Source organism: Aphis gossypii, chromosome 1 (assembly GCF_020184175.1).
Source record: "Aphis gossypii isolate Hap1 chromosome 1, ASM2018417v2, whole genome shotgun sequence".
NCBI lineage: Eukaryota > Metazoa > Arthropoda > Insecta > Hemiptera > Aphididae > Aphis > Aphis gossypii.
Window position 1 is genome coordinate 74577743 of NC_065530.1, and position 22210 is coordinate 74599952.

Below are 22210 nucleotides of genomic sequence, written 5' to 3' on the forward strand. Positions count from 1 at the left end.
AATCGGCTACCGCTAAAATACAGCCACATTGCAGGACGGAACAACTCCCTCTTAACGTTTGCGCAGGACTTTTATGACTTATTACGATGGAATTATTTACTGTAGACCCCACGGATCTCAAAACTCTGAAAACCACGGGGCGTATTGTGTAACACTCGTACAGTCGATTATAGTTTTATTTATAAGAGTCTTATTCCGTGTATTTAAAAATCAATAATATGGCATTTGTTCGAGAACGGTCATGTGGTGCGTACTTACAAAAACGGAAAGACGATCAGGATATTAATTTAAATTATTTTTACGCTAATCGTTAAATCATGTGTTGCTTAATTAATACACAGAAAAAATTATAGACAAATGAAAGTAAATAAAAATAATTAACAATTGGTTCAATACATTATACCACATAGTTATTTAAATTCATTAAGTGACTATAACATAACGTACGTCGATATGTAAATTAATATATTTTGGTCGATTTTTGATAACATTATTTTTTAAAATATTTTCACAGAAACACAAACATAAAGTTCACGGGAGAAAAAATAGATAAAATTATAGATAATTGATAAGCAACGCAACGAAACTATAATAATATCATGATTAATTTATTGAATTTAATCTGTTAAGTAAATTACGATTACGATTTACAGTAGATTTAAATCCTCATAGCAAATATTAAAATAATCTGCACTCTGCAGTGGGTATGATAAATACGTAAACCACATCTGCTTTCATTATTTTATGTGCATTTGATTAGAGAACGAAAATAAATTGATCCTTCCAGTCAAACGGAGACTATTTTTATCAATTTATCTTGTTTTTATAGAAAAAAAATACTTTTACACATAGGTAATTATTATTTCAATTATCCAAGTTTATAATTTATTTGTATATTAAAAGGTACTTTTTTAACTTTCAATATTCTTATAGTTTTTCAATTATAAAACCCGAGATTGCTGTCTTGACGTTAGACAAATCTACCCCTATAAAAGAAAAACGTCGCCATTAATTAATTATCTTTAAATGTTTTTGTTAAGAACTTATCCGGTGACATGGACTCACAACTGAGATGGATTCATCAACTTCTCACGGCCGAGCAACAGTTCGTGTTGTGTTTGCAATTTGGTATCGGGAGGTATCTGTTGCCATTAGCCGAACGCAAAGACGTACTCAAATCTAAAGAACATGCAGCTCTATTTCAAAACGTTCAAGAGGTACATATAAATATTTTATATTTTTTATTATTTGGTATTACATTTTTTTTACTAAGATTTACATACTTGATTAAATACATAAATTATATCATTCTTATTTTTTTTTCTATTAATACGTAACTATACAGAGCTATATAGAACGGACTCACAAACTTTTATTCGCGTGTCGTAGAATAATATAGCTATATGAGTGTTTTTTATGGGTCACGTACCACTAACAACATTAAACAAAATTATTCAAAACAATAAATCAGTAGAGGTTTGAAGTAATGCTTGAATTGTTTTTTCATGTGTGTTTGTATGTGTGTGTGTGTGTGTAGGGACGAAAAAATCTATAATAACTACTAAATAATTTATTTAATTTTTTATCATCTAAACAAGTGTATGCATGAAACTACAAACTAATTGGTGCCTACCTATAAACAATAATTTACTTATTAGTTTTTTCTCTTACAATTAATATGTACACTATTTTTAATTTCTCAGTTCAATAATAGTTCATATATAACATGAATACAATTTGTAGACACCGGACATAAAAAATAATTATCCAAATTTTCTAATCTTCATTCGCAGTGAGTTTCACACGCCTCCGAATAAAACATATTCTTACTCGAATCGCTTCACTCGTATATAAATTCGAATTTAGATACTATAAAAACGTCACCGATTAGTATTGTTACGATATTGTTAAGTTCAGCACATGTACGTTATACGCTAGTACGTTAAAAACATTTACAATCATTATTATTATTATACCAAATATGAAATAATGATACAACTGCGATATCGAGTCGTCCATTTAAGTGGGTATTCCGGATATGCCAAGGGCACGTTACCCTCCCTCGGGAATTTCCGACATCACGCCTCCGGGAATATTCAATTGTGATATTATTGTCAATATTAATTTCTCGTTTCACGGACGCAGCTGCTGCGCACTACCGAGGACACCCTGGAGCGTATAATCGACAACGACTGGAAAATGTTGGCACAGAACACGTGCAAGACGTACGTGAAGAAAATCGATCAGATCAATGGAGCATATTACAAATACTGCAAGGGCATCATTCACGCGGATTGCGTACTTGTAGACAAAATACGAAATTCCAATTTTCTGGAATTGATTAAAGACCCGCCCATACCCGACCGTAGACCGGATTTGATCACGTTCATTCACAAACCACTAGAGGTAAGTGCCTATATACTTTACCCTTATACTTACTTTATGTATTACTTGTGAGTGTTATATATGCTAGTGTGATTGATGATGATAATTTAGTTTTACAGTTTTATAATTTGAAAAAATAATTAGGAAATTGTCCATACACATATGCTAACATGATTTTATACCAGTTAATTCACTAAGCCTAGTCACCACCCACATTTTTCCTTTAAAAATGAATTTATCCAAATTATGATGCTTTAAATTTTTTAGTGAATTGAAGTAAAATAGGCTTATCACCCTTTTAATGATTTTGATTTTTATATCAATTAAGTAGACGTATCCAGTGGCAAAACAAAGCAGAAAAATATTGATAAATCTAAATCAAAATTATAATGTGTAATTTATGAGTTTTTAAAATGTATTAATTAATAAAGATAATATAGTCTTTAAATATATTAAAATATAAAACTAATAATGTAATTTCTAGTCCGTATAGCATATATTATACTGAGATACCTTTTAAAAACTTTATAATTTTGATAAAATTTAATTCAATACCACAGTTTTAAAATAATCATATTCACATTTATCGACATTTGTCTTTGGAAATATATAATCATGGACCAATTGGCAATAATATCCTTAGTATAAAAATGACTCATATTTGTTTAGATTTAGATTTAGATTTATCAACAGTTTTATAGTAGTCATAAAGTAGGAATTCAAATGAATTCATTATTAAACGAAAAATCGGGGTTAAACACACTTGTATAGAAAGATAAAAGGGGGATTTAGAAACCTAGTCCCTACTTTTAGTACTTCAACCGTCGACACAAACGTCGCAAACTACGTTCAGCGCTCTCTATCAGATTGTTATTAATTTGTTTTTACCATTTTGACTGTTATAATAATTCTTATCATTGTTTTTGTCTATTATCATTTTGCACCCCATAGACACACGGTTGACACCACCCCACAGAATTTATACCTATAGACTAATCCTACACAGTATACGCCAGTAGAGGCATCTATATAGAATCTAAAAAGTCCACTAACCTAGCCATCAAAAACATTTAAAGAAGTTTTGACACTTGCGACATATTCATAATATATGAAATTTTCTGTGTTAAAATCAAACCGGGTGTGACAGACCTCTGTTACGCACATTGCTTCCACCTTGACTGTAACCCATTAATCATTATTCATTATAATCTAAACTATTGTACTTATAGAAATTGTAATTTATTACTGCCCTATATACAATATACATAATGCGTTATTATTTTCAAAAACCATATTATACAAAATTCATAATATACAGACGCATTGGCATTCACAAGAATGCATAGAAAACCCATTGATCATTGTATATTTGTATTGTTCTTGCTTTTTTGACTCACCGGGTAAACATCATACAGAAAAGACAAGTCAATAAACAAGCAATTTTAATAAGTTTGTAAGAGTTATCAATAAATCAACTGCCTATTATTGAAGAAACAATTTTCACTTGCGCCTAAGTTGTCAATTGTCATTAAGAGGTTTTTTAAATGTACATAAAATAAGTAGAGTACACTGTACATAAATTGTGAATATATAAATTAAGAGTATACACTTATTGTCAATAGAAGATTACATGGTTGCATCACTAGTTTATATCAACTTATATATTTATCATATCCCAGTAGGCAGTAAAGTCCTGGTTTAAGGGTTTTTGATGGACACTGCTAAATGGCATGTTAAATTGATAAAGATTAATAATATTTGAACCACTATAAATTGTATAGAAAACGCTCTTCAATGTCTCTGCCTATTAGAAGGCATGTTGCCATCTTCTCAAAATGTTTCAATTCCACACACTCTTGAGTTGTCGAGTGACGGACACTCTTCAGTCTGTTTCTAGACATGTATTCGTAGTTACTTACATACGTTTTGGGTTTAGTTTTAATATATATAGAATTAAAATTCATATTGGATAATGTATTATGTAATATTACACACGTGGTTAAATTAACAAATTTCAAGTTTGTCTCGATTGTTTTATATCGTCCGTGTTCAAGTAAATCTTTTATCGTCAAACTTACCGACACGTTTATATTGTTTATATAAAATATACTTGGACACTATATATTATAATACATATTAAACACTATATACGTGAAGTAGTTGTGTAGTACTTGACGTCATAATATTACATACTCTTTATTTTGTGTCACGTGGTTTTCAGCATTACAGAAACCTATTAAAATGCATGCAACTTATTCAGATCAATACCGAACACGATGACGAAGGTTTTGAAGCGTTGTCACACATAGTCCACGAAATGCAGGTAAGACTATAATAAATAATACTATCCTTTATCCGTTGTCTGATGTAAGCCATCTAAGTATTATATTAAATTTATTTTTTTATTTTTTGACAACATGACTTATCGTGTAAGTTAGTGAGAAATTTTCTCGAGCTGATCCTTTTTTTAAATAGAGTAGGTTTAACTGGGTTTCTTTATAAATTGTACATGTATTTATACATATATCATATAACATTAATATTGTATAAACATTAACTTATAATTTTAATACACGAGCAATACCTAACTATAACGATAACCTAACTGGTATATAGACCATGAGGACATCGACCAAGACCTTTAAGTTTAAACGTCATTATAATTATACTATTGTTCGATGATAATAATGATTTAATACCTATTTAGACGACCTATCGGATAATAACTGTGGAATCCGGTTTAATGGAACCGGAAGTGGATGGGAAGCCTTTACTGTCTCTCAATGATTTAGAAGCCCGTCTGGTATTCACAAGGTGCAAGGTCAGTATCATATTATCTACCACTGCAATGACGACGGCATTATTAAACTATCGTCACCGCAAAGCGTGGTGCGAGGCCATAATATCATATTTTCGATATTGATAACAACAACAAAATTTGTATCGATTTTTTTTCAGCCTTTTACGTTGAACACACAGGACCGCCACTGGATATTCGCAGGTGACCTAAGCCGCGTAGAAGGGCGATCCGTCCGATCGTACTGGGCGCTGTTGTTTTCCGACATTTTGTTGTTTACCAAAGTCAGCAGAGATCGCGTGTTATTTGTCACCGACGAACCTTTGCCGTTATCCTCAATTGCTCAAACTCAGTTCTCCGTCAAGAAAAAAGGTAAGTACATATTTTTAAATTTTCAAATCAAATCTATTTGTTTTCTTTATGACATAACAAATTAATAAATTTACGAACGTAAGTCGTAAAATATCACCTATATCCAAGGATTATCATATATCCATCTAGATACAAAATGGTAGATAGATAAATTTACATTTAAATATAAGATGTATTCTACATATTTCAAACGATTCTTTTTTTGTGTTTAGATGCTAGTGTCATTTTTCAAATAATTATTACACTTTAATCAGAAATATTAAAATGTAAACTTACCAATATTCAAAATGTATGGTATGATCGATTATCGTATCAGGTTCTAAATTAAAGGAAATGAAAAAATTATATTTATGTACAGATATAGCATATACCTATATTTCGGCTATTATAGTATTATAGTTATTATACTGTTATACACCATTATCTACGTTCAATGATAAGATTTTTTTACAATTTCATAAATAATCTATGTTGTAAGTACACTACCAATCAAAACAATTATTTAAAAAAGTTATAGTTATTCAGTCATTTGCTTACATATTTACCTTCATTTAAATCTAGTGTCTAAATGTAAAAATAAGATATAAGATATATAATATAATATATACAATATTTACTAATGTATGCAAGGTAAATGGCCAATTTAACCAATCTCTACACAGAGTTATGTTTTAAATGAAACACCATTCCCTTTATTGTACTTAACATTATGGTATTGTAACTATTTCTGTTCCACTGGGAAAATTTGTTTGATTCCCTAGGGGTGAATAATATTAAATGTTATTACTCTAAACTGTTGATGTTTCGTGTATAAGCTACAACTGCAGGTATATGTAGATAATTATACACATTTTTGAATCACGCATTTTCATCGTTTCAGATACCGAATTCCGGTTGGTAATTAACAGTGGGTCGGACACGTCATCGTGTCACAGCAGTCCGGCCATGACCGGATGCAGCCCTCTATTTGCCGACCTGTCGGGTACTCTTTCAAGACTGCCTAAAAACAAAGGAAGAGTGATTGTGCTCCGAGCCCCCAAGGCCGAACTGAAAGCTGTGTGGCAAAATCTCATTCAGAGACAAATGTAAGCGACGTGTGTAACATATCATACCGTTGGGAATTAATTGAACCTAATTTAAGACCTTGCGTGATCGTAGTCCCCATCACCTACCCCAGTTTTGTGGCGCAAAATTTAGACGATCTTATACTTGGATTAGTAGAGTTGGGATCGCGTTTCTAGTAATTTCATTACGGTCATTACTTATTTTGAAATCGAATGGTTATCAGTTAATCAATGGTAGTAATCAAAAGTCAAAAGTACACTTACTAATTATTAAACTCACTATTACTAACTACACAATATAGTAAATAAAATATATTATCATAATGTATTTCTAATACAATCAAACAATGAAATAAAAATTAAATACAATGATTTCGTTGAGTATAGACAATAATAGGTACATACAAGCGATATTGTTGTTACATAAGTATATCATATTATTGAATAATAATAACATTTAAAAATTTTTTTATATTAATGGGTTTTTAACAAGTTTGAAATGTCTAACAACTCGTTTGTCTGGTACAATGAATATTATTAAAATTAACGAGCTTGAAGTATGTCGATATTATGATTAATAGAACGGTGAGAGGAGGTGCAAGATCGAGATAAACTTTTTTAACAGCTGTAGTTTTTAAACAATACCCATTATTGCCACTTCAACTGTTATGTTATATTGTATATATATATATAAATAAATCTTCAAGTAAATCGTTGACTACTACACCAACTCCCTCTTCTCCTCTCTCCGACCTTCAACACTAACACCATTCTTTTTTCCTATACACCCTTCAGAATAATAATAATTAAGACGGAAATTTTAATATCTTAAAAAACAAAAAAAATGCCACTTAATATGCACTAATAATATTACAAAATGATAAAAAAAAAAATTAATAAAAAAAATATAAATTTATAATGTACAATATCGCGAAATTCGATTCGGCGTTCTCGTAGTTGATGTCAGTGGAAAATAAAACGATTTATTTATATTATACTCGTATACTCGTATAATCGTTTATATTATCTAACTGTCTGCTCGAGACAAAAGCTTCATTTATCAGACCGTTGAGCAGCCATGCCGCTTTTGTCTGGTGCAAAGACGCGTACACACACGTATAAATAAGGTAAAATGTGTGTAATTGTTGAGCTATCTTAGTACCGACGTGTATAAACTATAGTAGCTATCATTTATTTAATTTTATATTCTTCTTTGGTGGTGTAGTTCATGGTAGGTAACATATTTTATCTATTTGCAGCTGTTCTTATATCAAACATACAAAATACGCGCTTAATGTTGAAAAAAAAAAATTAATTTTGTGGTTGAAAATCGGTATTAATAATCATATCGATGTGTAATGACTTTATGTTTGTTCAATATATATCGTTATTCCGTAAAACGGTACCGATCTCTGATTATCGTTTGCTCGCGTTTTACAGACTGATGCTGGACAAAAACGCATTCGCGCCGGACGGTAAGTGTACGGGACCGTCATCGTCGGAACCACCGGACTCGCCGGACGATCTGTTGGCCAACTCGCTGGCCACGCTGGACGACGACGTCTACGCGGACAGGCTAAAGGTACAGTGTAAGCTCTCGCTAAGCAACCCGACCACGCCCACCGGCACCGAGTCCGATGACTGTTATCCCGTCCGTCCGCCGTCCTGAGATTCGGTTTCCCGGCCGAATAGATGCTGCAGCCCCACGAGGTTCTAGATAGCACTATTGCTGCCGTTCGGGCCCGGGAACGACGGAGGGGGGCCCTCGAGTGTGCGAAAAATGAGTTCCCCGTTAATCGCACGCGAAACGCGCGTAGTACGCTGCGAGCGTATTTATTTATCAGTTTATTACTACTTATTCTTATTAAGGCTGTTGGAGCAGAAAATTCGGAATGATATTGGCAATTTATTGACTTGCATAATATGTGAACGAGTACGTCTTGTAAATTCACGTTAATGCGAGAAAGCTAAAATCGTTTAAAATTCTAAAATAATCTAATGTATTGTGTACGATTTACTCGAGTGAAAGTTACCAAAAGAAAAGATTTCTTAAAGTATTCCTTGCAGTGGTCCGGTTTAAATTTTGTCAACAAATTTCTATCTCTTGTAACCTTTGAACTAGATGTACTGGAAAAAATTAATTCAACGTTTAAAACTTACTATTGTGTATTGACAAAATATATTTTCGTTTTTTGAACAATAGTTTTAAAATTATTTTGATCATATAGATTGTTAAGTCAAAAAAAAAAAAAAAATCAATAAACATTTTTTCTACATAACCTAGAAAATAAGTTAATAATTTCATATTACATACATTCAAAACAGTAATATTGGACATTGAGAAACACATTAACTATTTTATTCCACTTATTGTTCAATATCACAAAAAATATAGGGTGCTCTAACAACCTTAAATAACATGTAATATAATTTTAGTTTTCGATCGGCAGACCGTATAACATATAACGCGTACAACTTGGTGCCGATAATACGAACAAAATATAGTGCCAAAAACTTCCATCGTTCGCTATACGATTATTTTTTTTTTTTGTTTTAATATTTTTAACAAATAATTATCAAAATTCATTAGTTTTTTTTTATATTGTAACTTTTAAAAGGAGACCATTGATTATCAATGAACTATTTTTTTAATACATTTACGTACTAAATGTAACCATACGTTATGGTATGAATTAATTAATTAAAATTAGCATTGACTACCGATTATCGAATTCGATCGTTTCTCCTGTTTGCCGGATGTATAATAATAATTAGAAAAAAATAATATTGTGCAGTAAGTAGGTACGAGTTCGATGAGACTACGATTTCCCAGTACAATATCGAGTGTGGACGGACATACGTTAAAATATACAGTGGGGCACACATTAACGAGTTGTTTTTTTTTTATTATTATTTAGAAATGAATGCTACAATATAACTACATTGTGCATTATTATAAATGCTAAACGTATTATACCTATAGTTTCCCCGTACGACGAACGACCTATATACAATTAAATAGTTTTCATCCTTCTAAATAGCAGCACAGTTAAAATATACGTAACCTGTATCCGTTGTATATTAATGCATGTTGTACTAATTATGTTGTTCAGTGGCGTATCTGAAGCTCGACCAAAAAGGAATAATTATCATTTTAACTTTTAGACACGAACAGCTCCCATTCTACCCTCCCCCCCCCCCCCCACACACACACACACACATCTTGAATTTCACAATATTATGATCATTTTTTTCAACCATTCCATTGTAGATTACCGACTTGTCAAAAGTCAATTTTTTATTTCATTTTATAATATTCATATAAAAGCTACAAATACACCACTGTAAGTATACATTATACGTATGAAAAGTATAAACATAATATAGAACGGCAGCGTTAATAATAATATTTTAATATTATACGTATAGTTGTTGGCACTGCAATATGTATTTTGAATACCCGTAATCAATATTAATATTCGGCTTAGAAATAATACTATATTGTCATTATATTATATTTGAATATCGTAGTGGCTTTGCCAGTTTATCTAGTCGCCGTTTAGAGTATACCATTTTTAGAGCACAGGGCACCAGCATCTATTTGACGCCGGGAATAGGCGTACATGATAAAATCACTCACATAACATTTTGTATACATGCATTATGACTATATAATATTGTACGATTTTGTAAGTCTAATTACTGCGTAGTTGTAAATCGATAACGCTATTTAAACATCGAAGTCAATAAATTTATTTTAATGTACCATAATAATAATATTATATATTATACATATTTTATAATGTGGTTATAAGTACACATTCCGTAAAATTGTAGAGCGTAATAAATCATTATAATACTATAGGTATATGAGCGTGTAGCGCTCTACACATTCGTTATTTAGAGTAAAATTTATAGACACGTTACTATTATGACGCCTATAATAATATATGGTCTCTGGTACTGCCTATCGTTGTAAGGTTTTTTTTTTTTTTTTTAATGTAAACTTAATACTGTCTAGCCAATGGAATTTCGTTTTGATGCGTTTCGTGAACTGTTTCTTCCTTGATAATATTTAAATTTCATAGTGTATATAATCATAAAATATATTTACTGTATATAAGTAAACTTATATTTATTTAAAACTATTTTTCTTTATAAAATTTTAATATTAAAAAATAGATATATTGATAATTATATAAATATATATTACGTTTTAAGTAGTCCACTGTTCGTAAATGTCATATATAATATACGTACGTATTAAACTTTCATCTAAAATGTTTTGTATAGTGTAAATGTTTCCGTCCCGAAAGTTTTAAACAACTTGTCTACGTGATGGATTTGTATTTGTCAACATATCGTTTTTGATAGTAAATTATCTTTGTAGTTTAATTTAAATTTGAAATACTTGTACTTAATTGTAATGAATAAAAATCTTTTCAAACAATGAATACGATCAATTTTTTTCACATATTTATTACTATTTAAACGGTAAAACATAGCACAATAATAATTATTTTCATAGTTCACTCATTATCTCGATAAGTATCAACGTTCTTCGCGTTCTTGGATTTTTATTTATTAAATTTCTCAGAAAAATATTCTGTTTCAAAATAAGAAATTAAAAGTACCTATAGATACGCAAACATTAAAAACGGTTGGAAATTATTGTTTGAGGATGACTTCAAATAATGTAGATAAACTAATGAAATATTACAAAGAACGCCAATGCTTTTCGGGCTAATGAGGATCACGTTGTTATTAATATTAATAATGTCACGTTATTTTCTCGCACTATTGCAGACCATGCGTTTTGGTCCTGCGCAAAAAACGAATTTTAAAACCACCATTTGTTACCGTTTGGATAGTAGCTGGATCATTTTTCTTATTTACAGCCATTATTACAGCAATCTCGTGGAAGAACGTGTGCAACGACAAACAACGGTTTTATGTTAAGGGAAAAACTAATGTACAATGCATGTATACAAAAAAAAAAACAAACAAACAAAAAAAAAAAATCGTGTTGTTTTTAAAACGATTTTTGAGTACGAGAATGTGCAGATGTGTTTTTTACCTATAATTATTATTAAGCATAAGCATGTACAATACATTCGTGCTTGATTTTTTTATGTATTGATTTGAACAAAACTTTTCATTAATTTTATAAAGTGTGATGTTACGCCGAGCTATGCATATATAATTCTGCACCAGAAATACGCGCGCATCGTGACCAAAATCGATTTTTTTTTAATCAAAGCACGACGGTTAAAATACCACCAGTTGATATAGCTTTGATTCTGCACTCATTGATTTTTATTGTTTTTTTAAATAAAAACAAACTTCATAACTAGTACGGTATACATAGGTTAAACTGTATACAAAGAAATTATAATAAGCGTTCGCTTACCTATGTTCAAATAGTTTCCTATGTCGTTTTTAACTACAACTTTACCCGAAATTGACTTTATAGTTTACATATTATATTATAGGTCTCACAACAATATCTAGTTACTACAAAGTATGAATTAATTAATTAAATATATGCAATTATTAATAATACGGAATTTAATATTAATATTATTTTTGTTCAATTTCTCTTCAAACAGTTGATATAAATTAAAATACACAACCTGATAACGAAATTCAACAACAAAAGAATATTTAAAATGTTAACCTAATTTTTTGATCATTCTAAAAAAATATGATTTCTTCAACATTTATCTTCGAACATAACGTTTAGTATATGTCATTCACATAATTGTTTATGAATATCGAAAAAACAAAATAAATCACTTTAGTATATAATATAAAAAATTTTCAAATTTAACTTTTCAGATAAAATTTATTAATTTAATAATTGCTAATTTTTTTTTTATTTTTTTACTCTGTATGGTAATTGCGCTTATTGTATATTGTGCTGGGCTAATTCAATTAATTATGTATTTTAAAAAAACATTGTGTCGTAATTTAATGATTGACTTCCAAAACGATTCAGGAAAGAGTCTGTTGAAATACCTTGTGACCTCATTAAAGCATCCTAACAATCCAAAATGTTTATAGTTTTGCTTGTGAATGTCAGCAATAGGTATATTGCGTGTATGTATAGAAAATGATGACACACGCGTTAATGTGAGCTATTTTTTTTTTTTATCACAATACGCACCGCATCATATCACGAAAGGCGTTCATATTTTCGTCTAAACAAGAGTAATTTGTACAATATGGTTTTTTTTAAGAAAAAAACCATCAACCGATTATAATATACAACGCTATAATATGAAACAATGATTTTTCAAAACATTTAAATTAATATTATGCTATATCCTATTTATTTTATGAACACATTTTTCACCATTCCATAGGAAGTCAGTATTTACTCGGAAGTTAATAACAATAATATACGATATAAAAAGGTATATACTCTTACAACAATTTATTAATAAATGCAATTGTTTTAGTAAAAATTAATTCAATCTACCGTATAGTTAAATATATTAGTACAATAGGAATATATATGTATCATAAAATATATTATCTATGTACTTAAACTGACACAGCTTCTTCTGTAGAGCAGAATAGTTACCTACTTTCCTCATTTTATACTCAAATACTTTTTTTGGAAAAAAAATATGTAAGCAATATTTATATATTATATAAATTAATTATTACTGACCGTCAACAAAATTAAATTTAGACGAAAAATATTGGTGATAATCTATCGTGTAACTTTTGCAATAGTTAATTTGCTTTATCCAAAAAAAAAAAAAAAAAATGATATTGATAATGAAAAAAGATACCTAATTGGAAATTTTATTAAAATAAATCTTTAAAAGTATTTTATATCTGTGTCTATGATACATAAAGGTAACTATAATTCCCAATTTCACAAATTAAATTAATTTAACCAAATTGAAAATTCTAAAGGCATAATATCTGTTCAAAACCGACCGAGATAGGCCGAAAATTGTCTCACACGTGAAAAAATTCGTCCCCCATAAAATGCAATATTATATTACGTTATTTACAATCGAATTTTAAATTCAGCAAAATATAAATAAATAAAGCAAAATATGTGTCAAAATTTACTAAGATAGGCAGCGATCATATTATAGACAAAATAAACCCTTTACGTTTAATAAAATATTATTCGTTATACACAAATACTATATAACGTTACGCCATAGACTACGACGTACGGATAATACACAAAAATTGTATACATTTAAACGGTTCCAACGACATATTTGTGCACGTAACTCGCATGTTAAAAACGTTATGATAAACGGCCAAAAACAAAAACCAAAAATCCAACTGCATCGTGTGCCGTCTGTGGATTTCTAGTCGTTTGCCGCGTCGTTGGTGGACGAGAGGTGTCAGCGGATGACCAAGAGCAGCACGTGCAACAAGGGAAAGGCTCTGCACATATCGCAGTGGATCAAAGGCGAACTCGGCGGCGGCGTAGTCGACAGAGGCAGTTGTGGCCCAGGTGGAGGCGGCAGCAGCGGCGGTAGTGGCTACGATGACGATGACTTAGAACTGTGGTCCGCAGAACAGATGAACGCCAAACGAGAGGAGATCGAACGTCGATTGTCGTCGGCGGCAGCGGCCAGGGACGGCGTAGAGGCTATCATCGAATACGCGACTGCGGCGGAAACAGTGTCGGTGGTCAGCAGTCCGGGCGACAGTCAAGTGCGTATTATGATTAAATAACAACAATAATAATATCAATAATATCGTGTATACTCGAATACTCGATACATGGTAAACGCGTATTCGTTTATTTACCTAATTCGGATAACAAAATCAAAAACAGATTTAAAAAATATTAATTTTTTTCTCCATACATTTGGATCTTGCTGATGGCGACTGAACGCAGCAATGTTTTGAATCCTTGAATGTGATGATTAGAATTTAAATCGGTACCAGGAAATTACGTATTGGTTATCATTCGTCGTTTTCCAATAAACTTATCGGCAATACTTTCCAATAATTAACTTTCCGGTAATATCTGAAAAACATTGACTATTATTTATTTATTTTTAGAAACGAATTCAGAAGTCAGAACCAAAACAATCTAAAAAACGTTCCAACTCCTAGTTCAATATTGAGTTTTGTTGGTTACTTTAACGATTTTCTTGAATATTACTGTTCACTGACAACAGTTTTTTTTATATAAATCCATATAATTGCACTAAACGCAGATATTAAGCTCAATTATTTTTCAGGCACTACGATTTGTATTTATATTATGTTGAACTCTATGCGAAAATGGTTTTCTGTTAAAAATTATGTTATAATCCCTAAACCAATGTGACGGCTACGAACGTTCACTAAAGTGTTAATTGCTTCGTTTCACGTTTGTGCTCAGAGAACGGTAGTACCAGAAAACGGGTGCGACAAGTGTCAGGAAAAGTGCGACATCAACGGCAACCAACAAACCGACGCTTTCCTCGATATGGATCCTGATAACAAGTGGAAACCGTCCACGGTGCCCATGTCTACAGACCTCAGTCCTTGTGAACCTTTCGGCCACATAAATAATCCCAACAACAATAACGTGAACAATAATATCGGAAATGATAACGATAACGTATACAATAACGAGGACGACGATGACGACGACGACGACGATGATTACGACGGACACGAACCAGATCGTCCCTACGCTTTACTAGCGTCGTCACCACCCCTACAACGTAGTACTCATCAACAATATCAACAACAACAACAACAACAAATTCGACAGCAACAACGGTTTTTGTCAACGTGCAGCTTGGATAGAACTGGCACGAATCGTGACCATTCGACTGATAGTCTAGACAGGGTGGAGTATTGTTCGACCACTGATTACCGGTAAGATTATTGTGCACTGTCGTTCATAAATTATAATAATGAACTATAAATAATTTAATCGACTGAAGATATCAATTATAATAATATTAACAATAAATTAAGTTGACTTTTGATATTTTTGTCGAGTCATAGTGTACCTGTTATCTTACTTCGTACAACACCAGAAATTCGAGTCTAAAACACATATTGTATAGTTAGCTTTAAAATACTATTAAATTAAAAAGTTAAGCTATTACCTATCGAACATTAAGTTAAATCATTATACTTATGTGTCTATATAGTGTTCATACATTTGTCTTTTTACGAATTTTAATTTCCAAGCGAATTATTACTTGCTTAAAATTAAAATATTATTAAGAACAAACGGTGTGAACACAGATCATTATCTTAACTTTAATTATAATTATAAATCAATATTTGTATAATATTAAAGCTAACAAAATATTGTTGATTTTATCGAATTCAAATTCTTGACTTTAATAAATTTATTATAATTTCAATTTTCAAGAATACTTGGTGATGTAAGGCGTTTTGTAAAAATTATGAAAAAAAATCTTTATTGATTTAACCTCATTTTCATAAATGAGGTAAAATTACTTTATAGCCAAACAAGTATTTTAATCATATCATGTATTATATATCAGTCAAATTTGATGACATGTTAGAATATAATTTCACCAGCTACTATCTTTTTCGATCTTACTAGTGTATATGTAATACATCTATTTGAATTTATCAAAATTTAAAATTTTGGTACAAATCCTTTTCATATTTATGCGTTACATTTTTATTAATGTATTATGGTCTTTATTTTTTTTTCTGCTACAGGTGGCCCGAAGATTTTTGTCCCGTTACAGCTAGCTGCTGTCTACCAACTGATGAAGACTATAACTATGATGCATCGAGCGAAGAATTTTGGGGAACGCCGAACAGTAGTACTACTTCACCATTATCCATTGAAGTAAGCAAAACGTTGTAAGCGTGCTTAAACCACTAGGCTTAGAGCTTTATGATTAATCAATCAGATTAATTATTATTAAAACGCTTGATTCTGCTAAAACGTGTGTAGGTATACGTGACACTCAACGCACGATTAAAGCACAAATATTATTTTCCCCATTTGCATAATTTTCGCAGTACGTCATAAATCGTTACATAATAGTATAATAATAATAGAAGTAGGAATAGTATAGTATATAATATATAACTTACTATAATACTATAGTATAGTAAGTTTTATATAATTTTTTTTTCTTTTAATAACAGTATGATAACACGGCGCCTTGAATAGGCAATTCAGTTACAATACGGTCGTTGGTTGTTTATCATAATTTTTGTCTCTCACACACCAACAACGTGACATCTAATAACCAATTCATTATTAATGTGTATTTATAAAACTACAGACATAATTTTGTATACTAAGTTTTAAAAGTTAAGTGTTTATTTAAAATTCTAAATCTCCATTATCGTAAAAACCCCGCATATAGTTTCCACTACAATATATATTTAAGTGTTTAATCTAATAATCTAATACAGCCGACAATATATAAGCAGTAACGTTTCTTTTAACTTGACAAAAAACTTATTGGTCGTGTCCTAAGAGTGGAATAAGATAGACTCTAATGAAACCGTTACAGGTAATTGACCGATAACTTATAGGTGGTCGCTTAGTTGGGGAGAAACGAAAAGGCGTTATCTGAAGCAAGTGAAAACGTCTTTGAAGATTTACCAAAATATTATTCTATCCCTTTCAATTAATTTAGTTCAAACATCACTACCTATACTTGAAATGATGCTTAAATATTTAATATTTCTTAGAATTTCGTATTGCACGCATTAGTGTGTTTCAGCTCAAAATTAATATTAGATCTATAACACTTAAAAACAATAAGTTCAGATTTGGTTTGTGAATTTATAAATATTATTTATTCATCCCTGATCAAGGTGAATTACCACGAAGAACAGCAAAATGAAACACTCTTTTTGCCTTCAGCTATATCATCCTCTACGCCTAATAAGAGACCAGCTCGTTTAGAACCATTGATCGAAGAAATTGAATCATCGGACAATACTCCATCATACGAATTCAAAGAAGTAATTAGTAAAATATAATATACATTTTTAAGGAACTTGTACTTCGTAATATCCAGGGTGATTTACCAAGCAAACTTACCTTTAATATTTTTCCTTTAATAATAAATTTATTCAGATTCTGATTTGAAGAATTTTTAAATATACTTAGAGACTATACATTAAAATGTTTGACATTTTTTTAAACTATTTGAGGATTACATTGTAATGATACAGGCTTCTGTTTTTCAAATGGTAATGTAATCTCCATTTTTATTGTAAATTATAAAAACGTAAGTCCATTTTTTCCATTTTTGAAAATGTTGATGTATTTTATTCAGAATTCAAACGAGTAGTTTCTCAATTATTTAAATTATGTTTAAACTAAAAATAATTTAACTTAAAAATAGTTTAACAAAAATATAAAATAAATTTCATACAAGGTTTACTATGTATTATACTTTGACTATTTTTACAAATTATAAATATAAATTTATAAACTTTGATGAATGAATAGGTATTAATTACTAATATATCCAAATAACTGTAACACCCATGTTTTCCAAACAAATTATTATGGACATATTATTCTTAGTACACAAAGTTAAATAACTTAAAAACCATTAATTTAAATTTTAAATTTTTTAAAAAAAGTATCTTATAAATAATATAATATAGTATAGAATGCGTTCTTATTTGAAAAACAAAAGTGTTTATCTATACATGACATTCCTTTAGTATGAAAATTTCAATAATTTTAAAATAAGATTTTTTACACTTCATATGCATTATACACATGTATGCATATTTTAAAAAAAAGTGCATCATTGTAGAAAAAAAAAATCAAAATGTTATATAAATCACCCTGTATATCGTAGGGATATTTATTTGTTAATTATTAACATTATTATTATTTGTCAGTTAGGTATTTATATATGTTATTAGTTTATTACATAATAAAATAAACAATATGGCCGACCATGTAGTTTTAATTATTGTGTGTTTTTAAAAATTGTGTACAGATCGTTTACGGAGAAGGTCAGACTCTATTGAACTTCAAAACTAGACCCGTGGCTGGGTCCAAAGACAAACATTCTGCAGAAAAATCTATCACCAAAAACTTGTAAGCAAACAGTTGTTATGTCTAAATCGCATGAAAAATAATCTAGTTTGTTGTTCACTTTGTGTGTTGAAAAGAAGTAGTAATTATGGTTTTGCGAATGCGACAGATTTAACATGTTTTGGCGGACGTCCGGTAGAAGCCGACCAAAGAGGACTTGCAGCACCGAATCTAAAATGAGCGCAAATTTCATTCGGAGACGACGTGTGAGTAGCTGTTCAATGCTTAACCAACAAAGAGTGATTATCTCGAAAAAAGAATAATGAAATTTTTAAAATTATCTTTTTCTATATAATCTAAACTTTCAAGTCATTATACACAGTGCACCAACAAAGTAACCCCGTAAAACCCTAATCTGGCTAATCTACCCATTTAAACTTATTGATAATTCATTATTCGAAATTCAATTTCAATTTTAATTATATGTTTATAAGTATACCAAAACGTTCAGAAAAATATCTTTATTCCAGTTTATTAAATAAATTTAAAAATGTATATTTTCATTTAAAAAAATAAAACACTTGAGCACTATAACGATAGAAGTGATAGGAAATTATTAAGTATTATTAAATCTATATTAAAAACTTCACTAAGAAAAATTTTAAAAATGTTAATACGTTTTGAAGCAATGATATACTCAATACTTATATTAAAAAAAATCATAAGTGTATACACTATACAATTATAATCTATTATTATAATTATTACATATGTACGGATATATATATATGTAAGTATGTACATTGATGTGTTCGTTCATTAGAGTTCCTAATTGCATATTATTTTAAATTGTACACAATTTAAGTATTCTATTATTTGTTTCAGGTTAAGTCCGAAAAGTCAAAACAGAACAAAGAAATCAAAGTTAATCTAATTGAAAGCGTATATTTATTACTCTTTGGTTAACTGTGTATCATAGTATAATGTAATTCTTACTATAGGAACCTCTTAATAGTTAATAGTTGACCATCGTAGATATTTTTATTGCGTACGAACCTAAACTTTGTCACTTTGATATGTTGGTACATGGCTTGAAACCGAATCAAATATTTTTTTTTTTTCGCAATATGGATTATTGATATTTTATAAATTCTTATAGTTTTCATGAAATGTTTATATAATTTTGATTTTTATTCTGAAAATCAAAAGATATCATTCTAAATTTTTGTTTAAAATATCGTTTTATATATATATGTGTGTGATGTGGTTTATCAGTACATACCCAAGTATCGATATACCGATTAATTCGGAGTCGTATCAATCTATCGATATTTAAAACTTATTTAAAAATCAGTGGCCTAACGCCTCGCAGTTTTGAACTAAATTAAATATATTTTATGTCAATACAATACATTCGTTTATTAGATACGATATACGTTTTATACATACAAAGGTACTTAGGTTGTATTGCTTATTTTTTAATCAAAATTACATTATCATATTATAACTACAATAATAATATGTGGTTGTGCTATGCTAATAGACTGATTATTCTTTTTTTGTATAATTGTTTTCATTACATATTATTACGACGACAATATCTCAACATTTTCCACATTAGTACGTTACAAGTCATTTTCACTCGTTTTACTTAAAAAAAAAAAACTATTTTATTTTTAAATTCAATGATTAACGAACTTATCTTGACTCTTGATTCATTAAAACTTCGTTTGAATCCATCATTAATATATTTACCATTGCGTTACAATCAGTGTATGCTTGTTGTTTGGCTGTAGAGTATATTATTATATTATATACCTAGGCAAATAAAATAACATTTCAACACGACAAAAAAAATAACAACTCCTTGAAATATATTATATAATGTAATTTTATGATATAGAAGTACAAATGGTACGTGGGATTTACATACGTGCATTTTAGCTATTCTCTTAACCTCATTGTTATTATTATTGCTTAACAAATATATTTTTAAATTATAAGATACCTATTATTTAATAAATAAACTTTCATACATAAATAAAGTGAGTGACGTGATTCAGGAATTACAGTACATATATTCTTTTTTGGCAGTTAATTTATTTAAACTTGAACAATTTTATGATCAAATGGTAATTGATAAATTATATGTACCAAATAAATAGCTAAATATTTAATAAACTTTAAATTAAATAAGAACAACCGAAATTAGAGATTTTAATTATATTAAAACGATCTAATACCTACAATGCGCAGAAAAATAAAAATGTACTTGCTTCAAAAAAAATGCATTCAAATATTAAATTTATAAATGGTTATATACTTAAGTGTAGCTATGATCTTATAGTCTGGTGCAATTATGAATTACGATCAGTTTAAATACGTATCGATTTTCTTTAAAAATGTTATGATTTTGTCGAAGACTGCTATTTATTAATACATCTTACACAACACATAAAACTTAAAGAACTACCCATTGTGATCATAAACAATCAAAAATGATTTTTTAAATGTTATTCACTCGTAAACGATAATTATGACTCAATATAAGTACTTCAATTATAATTTATAATATATATTCAATTTTCTTAATGTTTCTTAACCATTGTCACCTTTCTAGTTACAAAAGCCTTACATAAGACATCCAGTTTTAACTAATTTTAGTTTTAAATAATTTTATGACCAAGTTATATGTTATGATAATACGTAAATGATCGATACCGTGACATTTAACAATAAAATAAATAAATAAATTAGATAATAACAGATAGTATGTACCTATTGTACCTAAAAACATTGTAAACATTTTTAACTTTGATAATATTATCTTAAGAATTTTTACTTTTTAATTTAATTTCTATTAAAAAAAAATTCTATACAATTTAAATAGACAATGAATAATGTATTATTTTATGAAAACTATACATTTATTTCAAATGCTCAGCTGTTATTTATAATTGTTACAACTTGAAATAATTTTTTATATGCATATTAAAGCGTATTATTATTCCTTATTTATATAGTTTTAATTTGTTGATTTGTAAAATACAAATTTAATTATTAATATTATATAACTATACTACTTACTAAGTAACAAATACTACCTATCAACATCTCTGAAAGCGGACAAACTATTGCATTTATATTTTTATTTTAAGTGGACAAGATCAGAGACATTTTATTGTTTACGTATAAAAAATGTTTTACCTAAATATATTTATTTACATTTCTGGATAGGTAACCTATTGTAAACCTATCCAAGATAATTGTCAACATATTTTCAATAAAGTTAAAACCTTACCATATAAAATGAGTTGTTATACAAAATGAATAAACATCAATAAACAATTTTAAGAACCTCTTTTTAATCTATTAAGTATATATATTTTTATTTATATTTAAAGATTTTTAATTGTAAAATTCAGATTGTCTAAGACAGTGATTCTCAACTGTCGGTTTACTATAAAAAGGTAAAGGCCCATATTGTATTGAAAAAATTATATTATAAGCATTTAAACATTCAACTGTCCGTGTACATATATTTGATCAGTACCTATTTTTCAAATAATTTCATTAGAATTTTTACACAAAATCATTATGATA

The 22210-nt window shown here is 29.2% G+C and overlaps 1 protein-coding gene across 3 annotated transcripts in view; it reads left to right on the forward strand.

Moving 5' to 3' along the window:
* LOC114119953 (uncharacterized) overlaps window positions 1-22131 on the forward strand; it is a 55547-nt gene extending 33416 nt beyond the window's left edge. Inside the window, exons 15-28 of one of the 3 annotated variants that reach the window (XM_050198223.1) lie at window positions 1041-1217; window positions 2146-2406; window positions 4607-4708; window positions 5093-5206; window positions 5344-5554; window positions 6435-6639; window positions 8059-8200; window positions 13963-14310; window positions 14990-15474; window positions 16303-16435; window positions 17422-17571; window positions 18570-18670; window positions 18745-18873; window positions 19493-22131. In XM_050198223.1, coding sequence (XP_050054180.1) covers window positions 1041-1217; window positions 2146-2406; window positions 4607-4708; window positions 5093-5206; window positions 5344-5554; window positions 6435-6639; window positions 8059-8200; window positions 13963-14310; window positions 14990-15474; window positions 16303-16435; window positions 17422-17571; window positions 18570-18670; window positions 18745-18847 — 2532 coding nt within the window. In that variant the 3' untranslated portion in view covers window positions 18848-18873; window positions 19493-22131. The remainder of the gene's footprint in view (window positions 1-1040; window positions 1218-2145; window positions 2407-4606; window positions 4709-5092; window positions 5207-5343; window positions 5555-6434; window positions 6640-8058; window positions 8201-13962; window positions 14311-14989; window positions 15475-16302; window positions 16436-17421; window positions 17572-18569; window positions 18671-18744; window positions 18874-19492) is intronic. The other 2 variants (XM_050198224.1, XM_050198222.1) reach the window with 2 other exon arrangements.
* The last annotated feature ends 79 nt before the right edge of the window (window positions 22132-22210 follow it).